A 21,568-nucleotide genomic window follows, 5' to 3' on the forward strand; every position below is an offset into this window, starting at 1 on the left:
CTCACTTTTTAGAGTCAGTATGCAATACAGGTGCAAAAACAGACCAACCGACGGAGTGGACAGGCCAGCCCTTACTGGGACACCAGAGCCCACTTAACCTAACGAGGTGCAAGCTCGCTAGCTTCACGCTGGTGGTTTGAAGCTGGCTACAGGGGAAATTAGCGGACACTGCAAACTGGGGCGCCCAGCCCAGCCCGGTGTTTAGTATTTATTTTGCAGGGTACCTCGGGACCCCTGGATTAGGAGACCGTCACACTATGGTTTATAATAGAGCCAGCATCACAGCCTAATGGGGGAAAGGATGGTCTTTTCAATAAATGGTGCTGGGTCATCTGGAAGTTATGTGGGAAAAAGTAAGTCTTGAGTTTCCCTTTCCTTATACGCAAAGAGTAGTGAAAGATGGATCATGTACCCAAATGTGGCAAGATACAACGAAATTTCTGGAAGGAGACTTAGAAGACTTGTGGACAGCAGACTGATGCCCCTCCACCCAAGATGTCCACATCCTAATTCCCGGAACCTGGGACTAGGCTATGACATGGTAAAGAGGAATCACGGGTATAGGTGGAAGGATGAGGGAATGGAGAGCTTTCCTCTAAAGCTTTCCGAGAAACACCCCCTAACCCTTCCACCATCTCAGGACTTGAAGGAGGAGCACGAGGACCCGTGACTGGGACGCTTGGAGGTGCTGCTGACCCCAGTCAGTTATGCAGCCAGGCAGTAGTCCCACCAGGGTCAGTCTTAGAGAGAGGATGTTAGGGCTGCTTCTGCTTGCATCCCCGGATGGGTTAGGGGGTGATGTAGGAGAGGAAATGTTTTCCAGAGGGTGGGGCAAGTAACTCACCGCTGCCAACTTTACTCTTCTGGAAGTTTCTGTGTTTCCCTTTAGTAGTCTGCATGCGCCATGGTGAAAAATCAAAAGGTTTTATCCTTTATTCTTGACCTTTCCTTGTATTTAGCCTTGTTTCAATAAAGTCCGTGACAGACTGTGAGCCAACATCATGTTGGACCTTAACTAAGGTATCGTAACCCAGCCAGGCAGGGGGAGAATACGCTAAAACCACTAAGTAGATGTGCAGCCATCCAAAGCCACCCTGCCTTGAATGACAGTAAAACTTTGCAGTTAGGACAAAGGAGCTTTAGACTTTGAGCCAAACTTCGTGGGTCCTGGATTCAAATCCTGGATCAGCCTCTTCCTCACTGTGTGATCTTGGGCAAGTCACTGAACTCTCTAGGGCTCATCTGTAAAAGGGGCGTAGTAATAGAGCTTACCTCACAGAGCACCTAACACGTAGCCAGTGCCACAAAAATACTGCCTGCCTCATCATCACCACCACCATCACCTTTACCATCGTTATCGTCACCACCACCATTGCCACCATCATCACCTGCCACCATCGTAACCATCACCACCATCATCACAACCATTCTCACCATCGTCATCACCACAATCATTACCACCATCACCACCACCGCCACCACCATCACCATCATCGCCATCATCACCGCCACCATCACCACCATGACCACTATCACTACTACTAGTGGCAAATTAGGACAAGCAGCTTTGCCTGAGTTTTTACTCCTCAGAGTGTGCATCTGCTCATGGGACCCGAGGGAAGAAATGTGATGTTTAGAAGCTGGAGCTCCCAGGCTGAGGCAGGCCGTAACCTACAAGAAGAGAGCGCGCCAAGGATGGGCCAGGCAGGAGGAAACAGACGTGTGCTTTCAAACCACGTCACAGAAGCCACCTGCCTCCTGCCTTTCCCACCATGACCTCGGGGTCCGAGATCAACGCTCCACACCTCGTGACTGGCTCCCTCTCCTTCCTCCTCCGCTCCCCCCAGGGTCTACCAAGAGTGAGTCCTGGGAAGCAACCAGCACGCTCCCATCATCACGAGGAGGACTATGGAGCGTCTGCATCTAACCGAGCACCCGCCCTTAAATGAAAACACTCTAGTCGGGCCAGCGGGCTGTTTATTTTCTTTATTTTTTCACAAGCTTTGAATTCAGAAATAAGAGCCACGATAAGTCAGTTGTTAAGTAAAAATGGGGGTGATTACAAAGGAAAACTTTGTACAAAACTTTAAAAATCTGACTGCCCCGTCAACCACCTCGAAGGGACCAGGAGCGGGGCAACAGGGAGCAGCTGTCGCCCCACTGTTGTCAGCCCTGATGGGGGTGGGGAGACCCCTTTCTGATTGTGAACCTGGCTAGGCCTGAAGTCGGAGCTGGCTGGAAGGACACACACAGACCAGAAGACGGCATGGCGAGTCACAAGTGCCACGGAGACCAGAGTTTCTGACACAGGACGTGGATGATGTTTCTCTGCAAACACTGGAAGGCTCCCCTGCCTCTCTGAGAATTCACAGAAGGTTCTCACTGGGGGTGGGGTGGGGTGTGGAAGAGTGGGGCAGGCTTCTTTCTAGTGCGGACTTGGGGTGGGGGCAATGAGTAAACTTCTTCGCGGTAAGCGTTTTGGAATGGCCCCTGAGGGCTTGAGGTCTCGGCATTGTGTCTACGTGGGTCCTCCGCGATGTTCCGTCAGGTGCACTCACAGACTTGCATACATAATTTAGTAACATGCATCAACTATCCTAGAACAGCTACAAGGGTGCAAAAGGAACCACCCAGAGATTCATGGAGCCCGTGGAGTCAGAAGTGGGGGGGACAGTACAAGACGCTGCTAGAACCTGTGTTCACTAAGGAGGGAAATGGAGACCCATGCTCTGAGGTGGAGTCCGCATGAACACACGACTGTGGGGCAAGGAGTTTCCAAGCAAACACACCACACTAGTACCACTTCTTCCTAAACAAAAGAGGAAAGAACATCATTCAATTTTCCCCCCATCAGTACCAAATAAAACTGCGGGTTTCCCAGACCCTGACAGGGAAAGGAATGGACATTGTTCCTAGAACACGTCGCGCTCATCCATCCACTCGTCCACCTTCAGCCAAGACTGGTGATGTTGGAGCGGCCACCAGGGGGCGCCACGATGCGGTGGCCGGTGCGCCGGGGATTGTTGTCGTCTATCTGCGCCCCTGGAAGAGACGGAGCCAATCACTGCCAGCAGGTTCCACCTGCTGCTCCTGCAGGTCGGGACGCTGAGCCCTCGTCCCAACATGCCCTCCGGCCTCTCCACGCCCCGGGGCTCAGTCCAGGCTCACCTCTGGTAGGGCTCCCAACATGCACGGGGTTCACTGCTCTCTCCTCTGTGCTCCCCTCAGGCCCTGGGGTCACCCTCTTGCAGCCCTGACTGCCCTGCACTATTTCTTGCCTGGTTTCATGTTCTTGAGACACGTGGGCCAGCATTTACTGAGTGCCTACGGTGTGCGGGCACAGACTTGGTGCTTCAACATGTGTGCTTGAGTCTAGAGTATACAGCAAGACTATGGGGGGGTTACCCCAAATGTACAGATGAGGAATTTGAGGCTCAGGTCATGCACCTTGAGGGGCAAAGCTGGAGGGCAGGCCAGCCAGGATTCTGGCCCCAACTGGTCTGTCTCCATAGCTCCAGCTCCTACAGGAGTCAGAACAGCGCACAGCAGTGCCCGAGGCTCCGAAGCTGTTTTATGTACGGTGAGCTTGGGAGTGCACGTGTGTGCGTGCATGTGTGCGTGTGCGCGAACTACTCAGAGCCGGATTTGCCCACCTCGTTTGCAATGGCCAGATCTGCATGGGGGAAGAACAGCACTTTTTTGTCTTCAATCTGCAAAACCAATCATTTTTTCCGATCTTATACGTTCTCTGGCAGTTGAAGATTTAAAGTTCCAGCATCAAGCAAAGCGCCTGGTGCTCAACAGATACGTATTCAATGAGTAAGTAGTGACCGATGGACAAAGCCAAAAGGAGGGAGGGTGTGAGAGGGCCCTGGGGTCCAGTCTGCAGACAGGTTCCAGGACAGATCATGTCTGGAACCTGGGTGATTTGGAATCAGACCCACCTTCCCTTGGCCTTCACTTCCTTTTCTCTACAGTGAGAGGAGTGGAGATGAGGGCCTTCCACCCCCGCCGTGTCTGGTCTCTGAAAGCCACTACACGTGTAGCGGGGAGAGCTGCCTGATTTTCTCTCAGAGCTCCCATGGTAGACACTGTGTCTTCCTGGTAAACCAGGAACTTCCTCAAATCCCGGAACCAGAAATCAGGCCTAGTGCTTAATACCTGTTTCCCTCATCATCGTCTCCACCTCGCTGGTTACGTGTCTGCAGCTTTGAAAGCACCTGTCAGGCGAAAGGACCCCGGTGCAATCAATCACTCCGCATCTCTGTAAAGTGACATCATGCGGGTATTTAAAAGGCATCCGTGAAGTCCTGATGCCGGAAAGCGCCTACCGTGCTGGTGACAAATGAAGTCACCTGCTAACCTGCCGTGAGGCGGGCTGGGGCGGGGCGGTGGGCCTGGGAGACGGTGAGCACCAACCTGGGGTGCGGGGTGGGGGTGGAGCCCCTCCAGCAGACTTTTCATTTCGTTGTCTTTCTAGTTCTAAAAGGGAGGGCTCCTCCTGCTTGTGTTTAATAACAATTGTGAGTTGCACGACTTGAGGAGAGGTCCCGTCTGCAAACTCCATGTGGCTTCACCCAGGTGGCTTGTCCTGGCTCTGTGCCCAATCCCTGTTCTGTTGACTGAGCAACAGATGAGATACGTGAGTGGTGTTTCAGGTCCATTCGTGGAAAAAATACTGGTTCTCTTTTAAGACTGGAATCACACTCAGTGTGTGAGAAACCCTTGCATGATGGCCCGTGGGAAGTAAGATGAACGGGACTGGGGACCCCCTACCACAACTTGTGTCCCCCACTGAATGATCGCAGAGACAGACACTCCCCAGATGGAGGGCAGGTCGTCACCCCCACACTTTAAATTAATGTTCATCTCTGCCCCTCCGTTCTCATTGGCTAACCGTATCAGCTTTTCTGTTTAAATGGCTTTCACTCCTGTTAGATTGGAGTCTGCAAACGAGGGACCATCGACAAAGCTTGGCCACCACATGGGGTGGGCTAAGAATAGTTTTTTATCTTTGTTTTACACTTTTCAATGGTTGCATTTGAAATGGCTACTTAATATAATAATTCTAAATTTTGCCTCTTGGCTCACAAAACCTAGACTATTTACTATCTGGTCCTTTAAGACAACTTGGCTGACCCCTGGAGCAGACTGGGGGCTGCCCAGCTGTGTCTCACCCATCACCGCATTCCTAGCACCTAGCCCAGTGTATATAACACATGCTAAACCCTCCAGTACTCGGAGACAAAATTCCAATTCCATGTTCCCAGCGTGTACATGTCTGCCCTCATGTGGCGAGCTCATGAAACTGCAGTGTCCCTGGTGTCTGAGGGACCAGGGACCACGTTCAGCTTCGCCGGAAAGGCGCGCTTAAGCGCGAGCTCAGGGCCAATTTCGAGCTCAGGGCCAATTTTTGTGCAGACTTCATAACCAGGGTCAAGTGTCTCTGTGTAGCCCCTGGGAAGCCCCTCTGCTCTCTGACCTCCCCCCGCCTGCTCTGCCCCTCCCAGGAGGAGAGAAGATGGGGCTCCCCACCTGCTCCTTGCTTTCTCATCTAGTGCCCGAGGGGGCCCCTTGGAAGAGCTGTGGGTGTGGGGAGCTCTTACCTGATAAACTGAAGTTGGACTGGTGGAGGTTTCTGATGGGTGGGGGCTGGTGCTTGGAAGGCGAGGACTTGGCAGAAGGGGCAGGAGTGGCATATTTCGGTGTGGCCGGCACCTCGTACACAGGACCATCGTACATGCCCCTGGGAACACCTTGCAACCCCGAAACCTACACAGAGGGAGGGGAGGGGACGGGTGGGTGAGATGCACTTGCACCTGCCCATTCAGGCAGGCGGGAGCCCTGCGGCCGGATGGTGAGCTGAGGGCGACCCAGGGACACACACACACACACACACACACACACACACACACGTGGCTTCACATATGCACACGCCCCCCACACGCAGGCACCCACTTACTCCCCATACACACGTGCACACACACACTTCACACGTGCACATATGCACATGCATGCACGCATACACATAACCCAACACACAGACACGCACATACATGCACACATGCACACAGGTACAAGCACACACACAGAGCCCCTCCATACGGGAGGACCCCAGACCCATTTTCAAGAGGTAAACACTTTCCCTGAGATGCCCACCATCTCCCTCAACGACCACGAATTGTCTATGGTCTTGCAGAAGGTGAGCCCAAGACAAGGATTTGGGGAGCTAGTATGTTTGGGAGGTGATTCTAGAAAGGAGGGAGGGAGAGAAAGGGAGAAAACCTAGCACGTGGTGGGGTGAGGGCCAGGTCTGAGGGCAGCCAGCTCGGGGAAACTGGGAAGCGAACGTCTGCACGGACCCTCTGGGGGGCAGGGCATGGACCATGGTCTCCATCCCCACAGGTTAAGCAACACCCCGGGGGAGCCCTACATCCATGACTACAGTTCTGGCCACATTTCGGTGCTCCCCTTTGCAATACCTGCTTCCTGCACCTCTGGGGCATCCCTCCGTTCCAGCTGGTTCCAAGCCTGCCTCCCCATGCCCTTCAGGGACCTCCTCCAAGCTCGGCTCCACCAGAGACAGGTTCTGGGGCAGGTGCTGCCCCTCACCTGGTGTGGCTCCTGTCCTCTGCCCCCAGGAATGTGGCGGGGCGGTGCCCTGTGCAGGGATCCGGCCTCCTGGCTCCTGCAGAGGAGGGCCTGGCATAAAAACCAGGCACCTGTTCTTACAGATGTGGCTTCTAACCTCAGGTTCAAACGGATGCAAAGGAAATGAAGCTGGCCCGTGTGTTTGTGCCCTTAGTGGGCATGCAGCCAGGGGTTTACACAAGTCTCCTTATCTCTAGCAGCCTGCTGTGGTCCCTCGGCCAGCCCGGCTCTCCATGGCCACTTCTCAGACTGGACTTGCTTATCCTCCGTCTCCATCCTTTCCCCATCTGATGCACAATGTCCGTGTGATTTGCAATCTTTGACCCAGGGTGCTACACCCTACGGGGCATGGAAAGACATCACGCACTATAATGTGGGCCTGAGTCTGGGGGACCATATTTCTGGGGTTTTCCACCAAAATTGGTGGTGGGGGGCCACTTCTGAAGCACGAGAAAAGCAGGACCACACACAGGAGGGCACGCTTACATGTGTGCACACACACACGCATCCATGTGCATACCCACACCCCCCCACACAAGTGTGCACACACACGTACACCTGCATCTATGCACGCACACGTGCATGCACACACACACACACACACACACATTTACACACATACATACACAGCTGGCCTTTCCAACAAACGTCAGCCATTTAGTGTGGGAAGCAGGTGGCCATGGTGACAGGAGGGACCCGTTAAGGAAGATGATGGGGACAGAGGGGGGGTAGTTTATGCAAAGCGAGAGCAAGCTCCGTCTGAGCTGGGCTGGAGAGGGCCTGAAGACTGCTACGTGCCCTCCAATAGGGTCTTCTGAGTCCCTGCTGCGACTCTTCCAGGAAAGAGGGTAAGAGAGATGCAGAATGGAAGGGCAGGGAAGGTCTGGAGGGCATGAGAAGCCATCTGGCCATCCCTAGAGTATGCTGAGGGTGGTTTACTCGTACCGGAAGCGCAAAGCCTAGAGGTTCCAGCTTGCCAGTTGTGCGACACTGGCCAGCCCGCTGCTTCAAGCCCCAGGGTCTGACCCGCAGGAGCATCCTGACACTCAAAGAGGGGGTGCTGAGGACCCCGAGATGTGGGATGTGTACCCCAAAGCAGCTCCGGTCAGCGTTACTCCCGCCACCCCTCCCATCCCACACGTGCACACCCCTTTACAGTCTGCAAAATCCTGGGACCTCGACTCGGGCCCCAAGACTCTGGCAGGGCAGTGTCACGGCTCACGTGCCCCAAGAGGGGAAGGAGGCTCCTGTGGCCGTGACTCGCTCACGCTGCGCATGCCGGACCCCGGGCCCACTCACCTTGCTCCTGATCCTGACACGCTGGTAAAGGTACTCGGGGAAAGGCTTCCGGGGGATGAAGCGGCCCACACCCTTGTTGACGTTAATGTTGCCGTCCTCGAAGACGATCTTGCCCTGGCTGATGACCACCAGCGGGGAGCCGTGGCACTCCATGCCCTCGAAGATGTTGTACTCCACAGCCTGCGCGGCAAGCAGCACAGCGGAGCCCTTACCGCGAGCCGGCGGGGTCTGACGCTCCGCGCTTGCCCCCTGGAAGCCTCTTCTCTGGGGCCGTGTCCTAGTCCCTTCCATGTGCCTTCCTTAGCAGAACCAACCCTCGCTCGCTCGCCCTTGGGCATTTAGGCTGAGCGTCCTTTTACAGAATCCACCCAACATCTGAGGCATCATGAACGTGAACAGGGCTCCCTGTTGCTGGCAGTGGGGCTGCTCCGACTGCAGTGGGCATTTCTGTGTCTTTGTAAAAAACATCTTCTTTAGGGTAGTTTTCTATAATTAAATTACTGGGTCAGGGGAGCATGAGCTTTTTTCGGGTACTTGTTGCCTATTGCTAGTTACTTTCCTTTAAAGGCATTGACCAACCGACACCACGTAGGCAACGGTGCGGGGGGAGACCCTTCCTTGATTTCGTGTCCATGAACTCCCCTCCAGCACTGAGGAAGGTCATTTCTTTCCTTCCTTCCTTCTTTCTTTCTTTCTTTCTTTCTTTCTTTCTTTCTTTCTTTCTTTCTTTCTTTCATTTTACTAATTTGAAAGACAAAATATGTTCTTAAAAATACACATTCCCTTCATAATTCCTAAAGGGAATGTAACTACCACTGGCCAACTGTTTTTTTATTATTTAAAAAGTAGGTCATCTAGATGGTAGAAGAAAAATCAAAAAGCATAAACGATATTTGATTTTAAAAAGTAGGTCTCTCTGCCACCTCAGACTGAGACATCTGCCTTAAAGAGATTCTTCTGAGCCCCCAGATATTTTCAGAGCATGAATAACGGTCTCAACATCGCCAAGAGCTCTGTACAGATGCCTTTCACCCGAATTTTTCTCCTGACCTCAGAGACAGTTCCGTATCGGCACACGTCCCTATTAAAAATGTTTTTAACACCCTTTAAACCTCTGTACCATATCCCCTCCCAGGGGGATTTTATTTATCCAGTTCCCAGGTATGGACAATTGGATCATTTCCCTGCTTTCGCTAAAACCCATACTGAACCACGCTGGCATGTGTGAACATTTCTCTAGATGTGCAGTTGGGGCCAAAGAGTAAATGGATTTTTAACTTTGATAGATCTGTGCTCCCTCGCCTGCGTCCTGCCGTCTGACCCCACCTATGCCCCATTAACCACCAGGGTCTCAGTCGCTGCACAGGTGAGAAATAGCATGGTACCCTTGAGATTCGCCTTTGGCTAATTGTAAGTGAGACTGGGTCTGTTTTTAAAGGCGTATAAGTTGCTTGTATATTTCTTCTTGCGTAACTGTGTTTTGCATACCATTTATTTGTTAGGTTCTCGGTATTTCTCTTACTGGTTTCTAAAGACACTTGTGATGTTAAGGAATTTATCCGTTGTTTGTCCTGAGTATCATCTGGCTGTCTGTCCTCTGCCTTGGATCTCATATAAGGTAAGAATTATTCTTATTTTTATACCATACAGAGGGGGTTTTTTGGTTTAATTTGTAGTCAATGTTCACACAGGCCAATCTTCCCCTTTACACTTTCTAAGTTTTGTGTCTAGCTCAGAAAGATCTTCTCCCCTTCAGAACTATCATTTCTAAACACATGCTTTATTCTGATACTTCAGTAACTTTCATGTCAATCTTCAGTCCGTTCTGGGGTAAAAAGCACGGCAGAGGTCTGGCCTTATGGGCCGGCTGTTGGGACCCACTGGCTGATAACCACCTCTGTCTGGCTTCTCTGAACTGCCTCCTGCATTGTAAACCCAATTCTCACCTGTGGTCGGGCTGCCGCCTGGCTGTCCCCTCTGTCATACCAACAGCAAACGGCCCCAATGGTTGTCGCTATGCAACCTGTTTTAAGAACTGGGATGAGGGCGCCTGGGTGGCTCAGTCGGTTGAGCATCTGACTAGTGGTTTTGGCTGAGGTCATGATCTCAGGGTCATGAGATCGAGCCCCACATTAGGGTCCATGCTCAGCACGGAGTCTCCTTGAGTTTCTCTCTCTCTCTCTCCCTCTCCCTCTACCCTCCCCCTTCTCTCTCTCTTTCTCAAATAAATAAATAAAATCGTAGGGGAAAAAAAAGAACTGGGATGAGCAGGGCTTGCCCCTTAGCGTTCCGGAAATGTCTGACAATTCTCAAGTTTAGCATCTATGACCTTTGTTTTTTTAGCAAAACAATAATTCCAGAGAGTTTTCTGATGGGATTACTTCAAACTTACAGATAAAATTAGCAAGAACTGCTATGTTCTCTCTACTGAATCGTTTTAGCATAAAAGAACTCGTGCTTCAACTTTGGTTTTTATTGCTGTTAGAAGCAGGATTTTGATTTCCATTCTATTTTTCAAAGTGCTTTTGAATTACTTCATAAAAAAGCGATCGATTCTATTGATTTGTAATCAGTGGGTTCTGTTATCATTTCTGGTGGATTTTGGGAGCATGCTCGGGGTTCGGGGAAATGACTGGATCCACACATAATTGCTAACACTGAGCCACACTCTTGGTTTGCCGCAGCCTCCCAGGACCCAGGCGGATGGTCTGCTCTCGGTTGTAACATTTGCTAATCTAATGCTTCCCGAGTCACCCTGAAGGGACCCGCTGCGTGCTCACTTATGTCCCGCTGAAGCTCAAATGCAGAGCATGAGTGACACCCAAAGGCAGTGAGGAAGCAAGCCACTTTGCTACCAGTTGAGACTGGCCGCCCTCCCAGCTCACTCGGCCCCGCACAGCCCGCCCCTCCTCATGCTGGAAGGACGGGATGTGTGCCATCGTGGCCCTCCTAACCGGGGAGCTCTTACGAGGCTCAGGCTTACCCCCTACGGATGCCACATTCAATGTCTCCCCACTACATGGGGTTTTAAAAGTTGTTTCATTTCCCAAAGGTAATACGTGAACAATGTAAAAATTCAAACAGTACAAAGGACCACAGTTAAAACGAACAAAACTGGGGCGCCTGGGGGGCTCAGTTGGTTCAGCATCTTCCTTCGGCCTCAGGTCATGATCTCGGGGTCCCAGGGTTGAGTCCCTCATCAGGCTCCCTGCTCAGCGGGAAGTCTGCTTCTCTCTCTGCCTGCCCCTCCCCCCACTTGTGCTCTCTCGCTCTCTCCCAAATAAATTAGTAAAATCTTTTTTTTTTTAATTTTTAAGATTTTATTTATTTATTTGACAGAGAGAGACAGCCAGCGAGAGAGGGAACACAAGCAGGGGGAGTAGGAGAGGAAGAAGCAGGCTCCTAGTGAGGGAGCCTGATGCGGGGCTCGATCCCAGAACGCCGGGATCACGCCCTGAGCCAAAGGCAGACGCTTAACAACTGCGCCACCCAGGCGCCCCTAATAAAATCTTTTAAAGAAAGGAATGAAGTCCTAACACAGACCACATTGCAGACGAGCCTCAAAACCATGACGCCGAGTGAAAGAAGGCAGACATGAAGGCCACACACTGTATGATTTGTTTTACATGGTATGTCCAGGATAGACAAATCCAGAGGGAAAGAAATCAGATCCCTGGCCGACAGGGACTGGGCAAGGGGAGAACGGGGAGTGACTGCTAATGAGTCTGGGGTTTCTCCCTGGGGGGAGGAACAACCTTCTGACTATACAAACCACGACAGTGTAACCAGTGTGCGGGCTCACGGGCAGCTCCAGCAGGCAGTGGCGGCGTGGCACTCCCCCTCCCACCTGCCAGACCATCTCGAACGTTCTCCTGATGCGCCACCTTCCTGACACCGTGAGGGAACCCGTGACTCTCCTGCATTACCAGACCCCACTCTGTACACACGCGTCACTGCATTCACAGTGATTCAAGTGGGGTTGTGTGCCTGCGAGGTGGTAAGCATGGAGAACGGGGTACACCTTTCTCCAGGGAGGCAACCTCGGGCTCGTTTCCTCCTGATCCTGTCCCCAGGGATGGGGGGTGAGGGAAGCCAGCGTGTCACTAGTGAGCACTGGCTGTCCTAAGCATGACTGCCGGCTGGCGAGCTGGACAAGACTTCTGCGGCCCCAGGCCGTGTCTCCTGTGGCCAAGCAGGGACCTGGGGGCCAAGCTCACGAGCAGCTACAAATGGTTCTTGTCACTTTTTTATGAGACTTCCTCGTGCCTGGGGTCCTGTCCTCATGCATGTGGCCTCCCCTCCCCCAGCAGGTAGCCCCCGGGAAGCTGGGAAGCTGTGCCCGTGTGACAGTGAGGATCCCATCACAGGGCAAGGTGGTGTGCACACACTGCCTCCTCTAACACACTTAGTGGGCCGGGGTCCAGGATGTGGCCTCCTGTGTCTCGTGAGTGTGGACATTAATCTGGACCCAAGATCACTGCTGGCCTTGCAGAGGGGACTTGAAGCGAGCAGTGAGGGAGGGGAAGGTGTCTTATGTCTCTCTGCGTCCTAGGTTTGCTGGCGGTGTGAAGAAATCAAGGGCACATAGAATACAAAGCGCAGAAATAACCCACAGCCAGAGGCTCGGGGCCTGGAGCTCGGGAGAGCGTGCACCCCACGGTGTGCTCCAACACAGCAGGCTCTGGGCCCACCCTGTCTCTCGCGTAGTGTCACTGCTAAGTGACCCCAACGTGAAGCAGGTTTCTGAGATAAGAGATCAAACCCATTCCAGCTGGATAACTAGATTGGAGAAAGAATCTTGGACCTAATACTTCTCCGAGCCTAAGAATGCATCCAGGGCAGAGGCCACCGAGAGAGGGAGAGAGAGAGAGAGGGAGACAGAGAACGCATCCAGTAGCTCATGAGCAGCTTAGCTGAGCCTGCCCAAAGCCAGTCTCTCCAACTGGCAGAGAAATGCGAAGGACTGAGTCATGCCAGACACCAGATCGCATCCTGGTTGGAAACTTCATAAATCACTTTCAATCAGAGGCTTCTAAAGTGGTTGTCATGCGAGAATTGCTTCTTGGAGCATCTCGGATAAGCCCGGACTTACCGACTTGTGACTCTTGGCTGTTATGGTCTTCACCTTGTCGGGGTCCCAGATGACCACATCCGCATCCGAGCCCACGGCAATCCGCCCTTTCCTGGGGTACAGGTTAAAGATCTTGGCTGCGTTGGTGCTGGTGATAGCAACAAACTGGTTCTCATCCATTTTGCCAGTAGCCTAAAGGCAAGATCCGCTGATGAGAAGAGCGCCCCATAACAGGGCCGGGCGAAGGGCAGACAGGCACAAATCGAGACCCGCTGACAGGAGTTCTTGAGAGGAGTCTGGAATTTCCTCCTTCCCCACTGAAAACAGGCCATCCTGAAAGGGCACAAGGGCCTGGCCCCATCGGAGCGGAAATGTAATTGACCACTCAGAGTATGTTGACATTTGCTCGACAGCCACTGCGCCATCTTGTCAGTCCCACTGGGCCCAAGTTTAATAGCAAATAAAAAATCTTTGGTTCAAGTCAGTGTGACCTGGATCAGTGTGCCCTGGGGCGTCCTAATGCAACAAGCACCCTCTGTACCCACTGTCAACCCCAGACACACACACGGTTTACAAAGTCATCCTTACAGGAACTGAGATGCGGTCAAAACAGAACTAAAGAAAACATTTTGTGTCCTTAAGGAATACAGGGCAGCTGTCAACTCTGCGAAGCCAGAGGACCCCACAGGACCTGTGCTGGTCTGTTAAGAATCACACCTTTCTCTCGCGTGCCCTCCTGGTGCTTCTGCGGCTGCCTCAAAGCAAGGAAGGGAGGAACTTTAAGAATCAGCAGGGCAGGGTGCCTGGGTGGCTCAGTTGGTTGAGTGTCCGACTCTTGGTTTCAGCTCAGGTCCTGATCTCATGGGTCATGGGATTGAGCCCCGCATCGGGCTCCTTGCTCAGAGGGCAGTCTGCATGAAGATTCTTTCCCTCTGCCCCTCCCCCCATCACTCAGGCACTCTCTCAAATAAATAAATCTTAAAAAAAAAAAAAAAAAAAGAACCAGCAGTGCACTATGTGCTAGCTTTTGATGGGCCAGGTAGGGTGTTTCTAGAATGTTCCTGGGGATAGACAAACAGGGAGCGCCTTACCACTGCCTTGTCCCAGACAACGGTCATCCGTTCCTCTATTCCGTTGACGCCCTCAGGGATCAGAGTGAAGTTGTCCTTGCCCACCGCCTTCTGGGCTGTGCTGTAGGGACAGTGGCCGCTGCCCGTGACCTGCAGGTCTCCGCTTCAAGGACAAAAACAAAGTGGGGATCAGCCCTGAGCTCAGGCTGAACTTCAGGCACCCAGTGAAGGCTGTGAAATGAAAACCCTGGAGATTCTGGAGGAGGGGATTTGGGGCACACCATGGGCATCGGTGAGTGGCATCGGAAGGCCCTTGCTGGGAAAAGGCTCTGTCAGTGTGGGCTCCAGGCTCTCTGGGTAAGGCTCCCCAGGTGGGCTTCCTCTTCCTCACCTAGAAGAGTGGGCATCCGCCCGAAAGTGGTGTCAGGCGAGGTTCATTGTGGGGGTGAGGCCAGATCAGGCTTGGCCTTGGGGCACGTTGTGGGGACTTGTGTTCCATATTGAGAGAAGAGGATCCTGGGGGTCTCCAGGCAGAGGAGTGGCTTGGTCTGACTTGGGGTTTAAAATCTGGGTGCTGGTTGGGAATAGACTGTGTCGTGGTAGGGGCATGGAAGGGACAGCACAGAAGCTGATAGGCCTGTCAGAGGCGAGCCAGGTTGGCTGCAGACAAGGGGGCGAGAAGTGGTCAATCCAGGGGCCTTTGGCCTATGTCCTGCCATCTTCAGAGATGGGCAAGACTGCGGGAGCAGCAGCTCTGTGGGGGAGATGGGCAGTCTGTCTGGACTTGGAGCTGCCCCCAGACACTGGGCTGCTGCTGATGAGCCAGCGTGGATGTGCAAGTCAAGGGTTTCTGCAGCATTTGGGAGAAAGAGATTTCCATGTAAGTACACACCCTCACCCCCTTGGGGCTCCTCCTGACCGGAAGCCCGGACTTCTCCCTTACCCAGCAAGCTCCTACTCGTCCTCAAGCTCCCGGCCCGATGTTGCCTCCCCCATGAAGCCTCCTGCAAGCCTCCTGGTGCTTCTAGAACAGCCTGCACACCTCACCACTTAGCCTTCTCTTACGGCCTAAGTGTTCCTCCCACACGCTGGCCACCAGCAGGGAAGGGACCACCGTGGCTGTGCTCCTACTGTGTGCACATACCCAGAGCGTGCTTTGCGAGTAACAGTAGCCACGTACTGAACCCTAAATTCTAGGCCATATTCCTACACTTTCTCAGAACCAGCTCTGCACTAGATACTATGTTCTCCCCCACTTTGCTGATAAGTAAACCAAAGCAGAAAGCCGTTGCAGGTTATGTGACAAGCCCAGGGTGAAGCCTGGACTCTTCACTCCTAATCCTGGGTGCTTCCCAATATACCAGTGCACCCAGTATCCTCAGCCACCCCCTCGGCTCTCACCAGGCCAGCAGGGAGGTCAAGTAGTCAGGCGTGGTGGGATCTGGGCTCAGGGGAGGGGAGGTCACAAATGCCGCTGCCTTGGCCCAGTTCTTACTCCAGTAGTGGGTGCCATCGGTCCCCAGGCTGGCAGCAATGGGCTCGCCGAACACCAGGGGGCCTGCGGGGGCAAACACAACACACGGTCAAGGGCGGAGGGTCTCTTGAGGGAAGGTGTGATGGCACAGACGTGGAGGACCAGAGACGGGAGAATGATGCTCCAAGGGGCAAGATGTCTGTCCTTCTTCCCTGCGTCACCACACAGCCTGGTGACCCCCCCGGCCACCAGGCAGTCATCACTGGCTGACCCGCCCAGCAACCTCCCGGACTGGTAGTGCTTTTAGTCATTATGCCCTTTGGTATATTTGTCATTCCAGGTCCAGGGACGGGATTTGCTGTCTCAGTGTGGATTCGGCCAGAAGCAGATCTTCAAATTAAGCAGTCGAGTTCAAGTGTTTTACTTGGGAGGTGATTCTAGGCAGCACTGGCTGGGGATTGAGGAGGTGACACAAGACAGAGAAAGACGCCAAGAACAGGGAAGTAATCACCGAGTCACGGCCATGAGCACCTGCAGCTCAGGGCTACTGAGGCCTCTGGGACACTGCTGACAGCACCTCGGGGCTGTCCCACCCCCAGGGCGAGGGAGCTGGACTGTGCATCCACCCACCCACCACATGACGGCTGCTTCCAGAACACTCGCTTTCCAGGAATTCCTGCCGTATTTCCAGGGAGCAGGCCCGATGTGCTTCCGCCAGAACAAAGCCCACAGGCAGAGCCTCAGATCTGCTCGCAGAGGCGGATGCTGCCCGGATCCAGGCATTGGCTCAAGGCCACCGTGCTAGCCCGGTGGGGAGACAGGCTCTGAGCTCCAGCGATCAGGCTGTCTGAGAGCAGGTCCCGCAGCGATGGGAATATTCTCTGTCTGTGCTGCCCAAGACAGCAGCCACTAGCCTCACGTGGCTCTTGAGCACATGAAATGTGGCTAGCAAAGCCAAGGAAGGCATTTAAAATTGTATTTAATTTTATCTAATTTAAAGGGAAACAGCCACACGTGACCGGGGGCCACCATATCCCTCCGTGTGGCCAGGAGCTGCATGCTTACCCACCATGCATGCTTACTGCTGTTCTCAGATTCCGTCACTGCTCTGCCTCAGTTTCCTTATCCTTAAAATGGAACCAGTTCTAAGCAAGCTGCATTCTACTAGGGCACTCTCTTTTCATGCCTCCGTTTGTTAGCTTTCCCTAAAACAAGGTATTGCTCTGGTCCCACACGGTAACCACCAGCCACACGTGGCTGTCAGGCACCTGACCTTGGGGTTGGTCTGAATTGGGATGTGCTGGAATGTGGCAGACACGCTGAATTTCAAAGACAGCACACACAACAATAACACAAAAGATCTCTAATATATTTTATGCAATTATATGTTGAATTAAGAGTTGGGATGCATTAGGTTAAAAATATATTATTGAAGAAAATCTAGTTAGTAATGCCTCCCATTTAGGGCTCCTGTGAGAAACGAGGAGAATCGTGTGTACAGTGGATGCTCAGTGATGGCTGCTGGGTTGTTGCTGATTTCCCCCCGGCCTTCCGCACAGACCCACAACTCCCCGGTCAGCCTCACATGACGCAGAGAGGGACTGGGCAGAACGGTGAATGTCCCTGGCGAACATCCACCAGCCATGGTCTTCGTATAATATGCGGCACCCCTCCTCTGTCTGTCATTCTCTCTCTCTCCCTGAGTTTGGGAAGCAAGCTGCTCTGGGGACCCTTCTTCATTCTTAGTCTGGTGACTGGTGGGGGACTGTGGACCTCACTGTCAAGAAGGCCAGGGGCCTGCACTCGGGCTCCCGCTCTGAGTCTCCTGCAGTCAGAACATACCCACTGAGGCCTCCACTCATGGTCCTCAGCACGGCAGGCAGCCTGGGACTGGGGCCCCACCTGGGAGGTGAGGGTACCAAGGCAGGAAGTAAATGGCCAACGTGGAACTGAGAACGGCATCAACCAACACCCACGAAGCCCTGGGGTCCCACCAAGGACTTCACGTCCATGAGCCCATGGGCCGATTTAGAGGCAAGGCCGCAGACTCTCAACGCGGTTCAGTAGTACATCACCTTTGAGCCGGGCGGCTGGCTTCTGGACCACACTCACCGGATGTCCCGCACAGGGCTGCGCCCAGACCCCCGGCTCTGGAAAACCACCTTCTTCCTTCCCAACCCACAGCCAAGACTCTGCGCGAGCCCCACACCTGACCCTGGATGCAGGCACCAACCAACAGGCCCCAGGCAGGGGCCCAGGATGACGTGTCCAGAGGGGACCAGAAAGAGGGTGGGCAGGATCCCAGAGCTGCTGCAGCCCGGCCCCAGCACTGACGTGATGTGACCCCCCAGAAAAGAACTGGAGCCATGCAGAGCTCCTTAACGTACATGGGCTTGGGGCACCTGGGGGGCTCAGTCCATTGAGCAGCCGACTCTTGATTTCAGCTCAGGTCATGATCTCAGGGTTATGAGATCGAGCCCTGTGATTCTCTCTCTCAATAAATAAATAAATTAACTAAAATAAAATACAATACATAGTCTTGTCTGATCCTACGAAGTGGGATGATTTACCTACATGGGGCTCAGGCTGCTGGCAACTGTCAGGGTGTCTCTGCCCTGGGCAGTGGCCCGGTCAGCGAGCTTGACCCTGCTGGACAACCCCCTTCCTTACGGCCCAGCTGCCCCGCAGGAGGCCCGGGCGCTGGACGGCGTACCTTTCTTCCTGGCCAGGGTGATGATGTCCGCCGCACTCTTACTCATCACCTTGGTGATGTACACGGGGCAGTTGATGCGGCCGGCGATGGTGATGGCCCGAAACACGGCCTCAGCCTCTAGCTGGGGACACGGCAATACACGGGTCACGGGAGGAAGGGGCAGAGGCGGCACCACCCCTCAAGCCCCCAGGGCTCCCCCTGAATCAAAGCCCTTTCGTTTTCCTTAATTAGTGTGGCCAGAGGCAAATCTACTGCATCAAAGGAGAAAAATGATAGATTTCTAAAAAGAAAGGAAAAAATAAGTCAAAATGCATTTGGTGAAAGGGTTGGAAGGCAAAATTTGTTACTGAGCTTGCTTGGAAGCATGATGCATATTCTGTTAGAAAGGGGCAGACCAGGCACAATAAAGCATCAAAAGGCCCATAAAATGGTCCGTTACTTATAAAAACGCCCGACATAAGTGAACGCATGTGTCCAACATACGTCCCTTTGTGCATTCAACAACCACGGGAAACTGCCTGCTGTTTGGCTTGGTCTCTGCCCCCTCTAGACCGGCGCTGTTCAAACCACAGGACCAGATAGGTTTTGTATTGCTTTGTTTTCAATTTTCAGTCTGCTGATGTCCCAGACGTGGTCCTGCTGCTTGTGATGGCCCTGAGTCCGAGTGCCCCCAAGAGGGCCCCCACCCCGCTGTCCTGGGTGAATATACTGGTCACATGCCTGGATGCGGGGCAATGTCCATGTGCTATATGGGTTTGTAAACACTGTCTCCAGGTGTGTCCTGATCTCACCGAGGACCAGGAACAGCGCTCATGGCCGCGGAGCTCACGTGCAGAGCACTGTGCTAGATCAAGGTAAAGAGTCTCTCTACTCGTGCTGTGGCCCCAGTGTCCAGCACAAGGCCAGGCCCACAGCAGACACACACACACACACACATTGCCTGCACCTCGCAGGGAAATCCATCCATGCTCAAGTCTTAGAACACAGTAGGCAACGTGCAGGGGAAGCTGTTTCATCGGTTCTAGGTCTCAAACATGGAGCTCCATTTTCCTATCACCAAATACACAAGGTCCTCAGTGAGGATCCTTCTACCTAGTTATGACACTGAACAGTTCATGAGGCCTAGGTGTGGAGCTCCTGGGCCCGGGGACAAGCAGGGCCTTTCCCTGGCTCCCCTGATTGACCCCCAGGCCCCAGAGCTCCCAAATCAGAGGGCAGACCCCAGGGAAGGCCACCTGTCTGGGATGCTCCTGTTGGGGGAATGGGGAAGGAGACGGGGGCTCTGGCTGGGCTGTTCCAGCTGGAACAGCATCAGGGTGGGCCCTCAGTGATGTCAGAGTCACACCCCAGGGGAGGCTCCGTTACCTCCTCAGGTCTGCTCAGAGCATGGCCCTCGGGACCTGTGATGCCCATCTCCAAGATCCGCTTCTGTTCCTGCAAGACAAGAGCACTGAGTCAGCGACTGCAGAATGTCAGCGGGGAGAGGCCGGTCCTCCAGCACCCGCGAGGCAGAAGGGAGGCTGAGTCCCCAGAGAGTGAGTGGTCTGCGGGGTGACCCAGTGCTCCTTTGCTCCCTCCACTCCAACTGCCCCGTTCCGAACGCCTTTGCAACCCTGGACACCTACATCCGCACCTGCTCTCCCTTCACCAGTGAGAGGAAGGGGCGGTAAGAAATGAGCTCTAAAGACCACCCACCACCTTTCCAGTCTCTGCATCTCTGCTGCAGGGCTCTCCTCGAGGAAGAAAGGTGGTGCCTGGGTAGTGCATGAATGTGGGACTCGAAGAGTCCCAAACTGGGAGTCCAGCCACAGAACTGGCCATCTCCGGGACTTTGGGCGAGTTGGTCAGGCTCTCTGGCCTCAGCCTTCTCTTCCTCACACTGGGGACGAGAGCGCCTGCGTCTTAGAGCTTCTGCTCAGAGTCAGCAAGGGAGCCGGTGAGATGCCCACACTGGACCAGGTGTGCCGCAGAGCTCACTAGCTGGCAGCAGGCTCTCACTGTTCCTCTTCCTGGTGCCCGTCATTCTAGCAGGAAGCCACCACCTCGAGCTTGTTGTACAGCCTAGAAATGGTTCCCTGTGCTAATGCCCCAGATTCAAACCCACTTGCTTCAAGCTTTCCTTGCCAAAGGAAAACTATAATTTCTCAAAAAAAAAAAAAAAGTTTTTTATATTGCCCGGATGTCAGCTGTGCTAATTGTCATTTGAGCGGTTTCCACAGCATTCTCGGGCACATCCCGACCACGGGCCCCCTGCCCTATCAGCCATGAAAAGAAAAACATAATTTCAATCGCATCTGTGGTTATTAAGCTTGAGCTTATCGTAAGAAAGTAAACTGGAGAAGTCAATATGTAAGAGCTGGGGTGGATTTAAGTAAACAATGGAATGATTTGAGCTGTTGAAGACGGTGCTTACAGAGTGTTTCTGTACACTGTTTACACAATGACTTATGATATGGAGAGATCCCTGTGCAAGACTGTTTAACTGTCCCTTACTCTTTCTGTTGGAAAGAAGGCAGGCAGCGAAGAAGGGAGGACGGAGGAAGGACACAAGATATTATCACGGAGGAAAGCACAGATTACAGAAAGACTGGAACACGGTTTCCTGTGAGAGATGGCAGGCTGAGCCCGCGAGTTCTTTTCGCTCCCCTCTGAAACGCCACAAAAGTGACAGGAAAGGTTCTCAAAAGCTACGGGAATGCAGAGCAGACAATAAAAACAAAATTTTGGAACATGGAAAGCAGATGAGCAAATGGTAACAGATTTACTGGAGCTAAGAAAGCTAAATGCTACGTGGGCAGTACGGAAAGCTAAGACCCCCCCACCCCCGACGTCGAGCCCAGGAGCTGGGGGTTCCCGGCTGCACGTCTCACACGCTGCTCATAGGCGTGTAGGGTTTGTTCGCTCCAGAAAACAGTTACCAGTTACGCCACAGCTGAATATACGTGTCCCCGCTAGGCAGCAATTCCACCCCTGGGTAGATACTAACAGAAACGCAAACCCAGGTTTAACAAAAGACTGAACAAGAAGCTTTATACACAATTGTCCCAAATTCAAACTATCCCAATATCCATCAATGAGAGAATACATTATGACCTATTCCTGCACTGGAATTCTAGAGTGATGAAACAAGAAGAAATTGTTGTTTTGTGGACAACAGGGAGGAATCTCACAGACCCTGTTTTGAGCAAGAGAAGCCAGACGTTAAAGAACACGTACCATATTGTTGCATTTTTATCAAGTGCAAAACTAGGCCAAACAGGTGTGTGTGGTGGGTGATTCCTGAGAGGCCC

At 53.1% G+C, this 21,568-nt stretch overlaps 1 protein-coding gene across 3 annotated transcripts in view; it reads right to left on the reverse strand.

The window, feature by feature from the left end:
* Positions 1 to 1,960: 1,960 nt before the first annotated feature.
* The window catches only part of CRMP1 (collapsin response mediator protein 1), a 74,723-nt gene continuing 55,115 nt past the window's right edge, over positions 1,961 to 21,568 (reverse strand). For all 3 annotated transcript variants that reach the window (XM_034672142.1, XM_034672145.1, XM_034672144.1), the window contains exons 7-14: positions 19,644 to 19,712; positions 18,279 to 18,399; positions 15,493 to 15,649; positions 14,113 to 14,254; positions 13,043 to 13,213; positions 7,951 to 8,130; positions 5,607 to 5,772; positions 1,961 to 3,042 (exon numbers count right to left, since the gene is read on the reverse strand). In XM_034672142.1, the coding sequence (XP_034528033.1) occupies positions 2,951 to 3,042; positions 5,607 to 5,772; positions 7,951 to 8,130; positions 13,043 to 13,213; positions 14,113 to 14,254; positions 15,493 to 15,649; positions 18,279 to 18,399; positions 19,644 to 19,712 (1,098 nt within the window). In that variant the 3' untranslated portion in view covers positions 1,961 to 2,950. The remainder of the gene's footprint in view (positions 3,043 to 5,606; positions 5,773 to 7,950; positions 8,131 to 13,042; positions 13,214 to 14,112; positions 14,255 to 15,492; positions 15,650 to 18,278; positions 18,400 to 19,643; positions 19,713 to 21,568) is intronic.

This window comes from Ailuropoda melanoleuca, chromosome 11 (genome assembly GCF_002007445.2).
Source record: "Ailuropoda melanoleuca isolate Jingjing chromosome 11, ASM200744v2, whole genome shotgun sequence".
Taxonomy (NCBI): domain Eukaryota; kingdom Metazoa; phylum Chordata; class Mammalia; order Carnivora; family Ursidae; genus Ailuropoda; species Ailuropoda melanoleuca.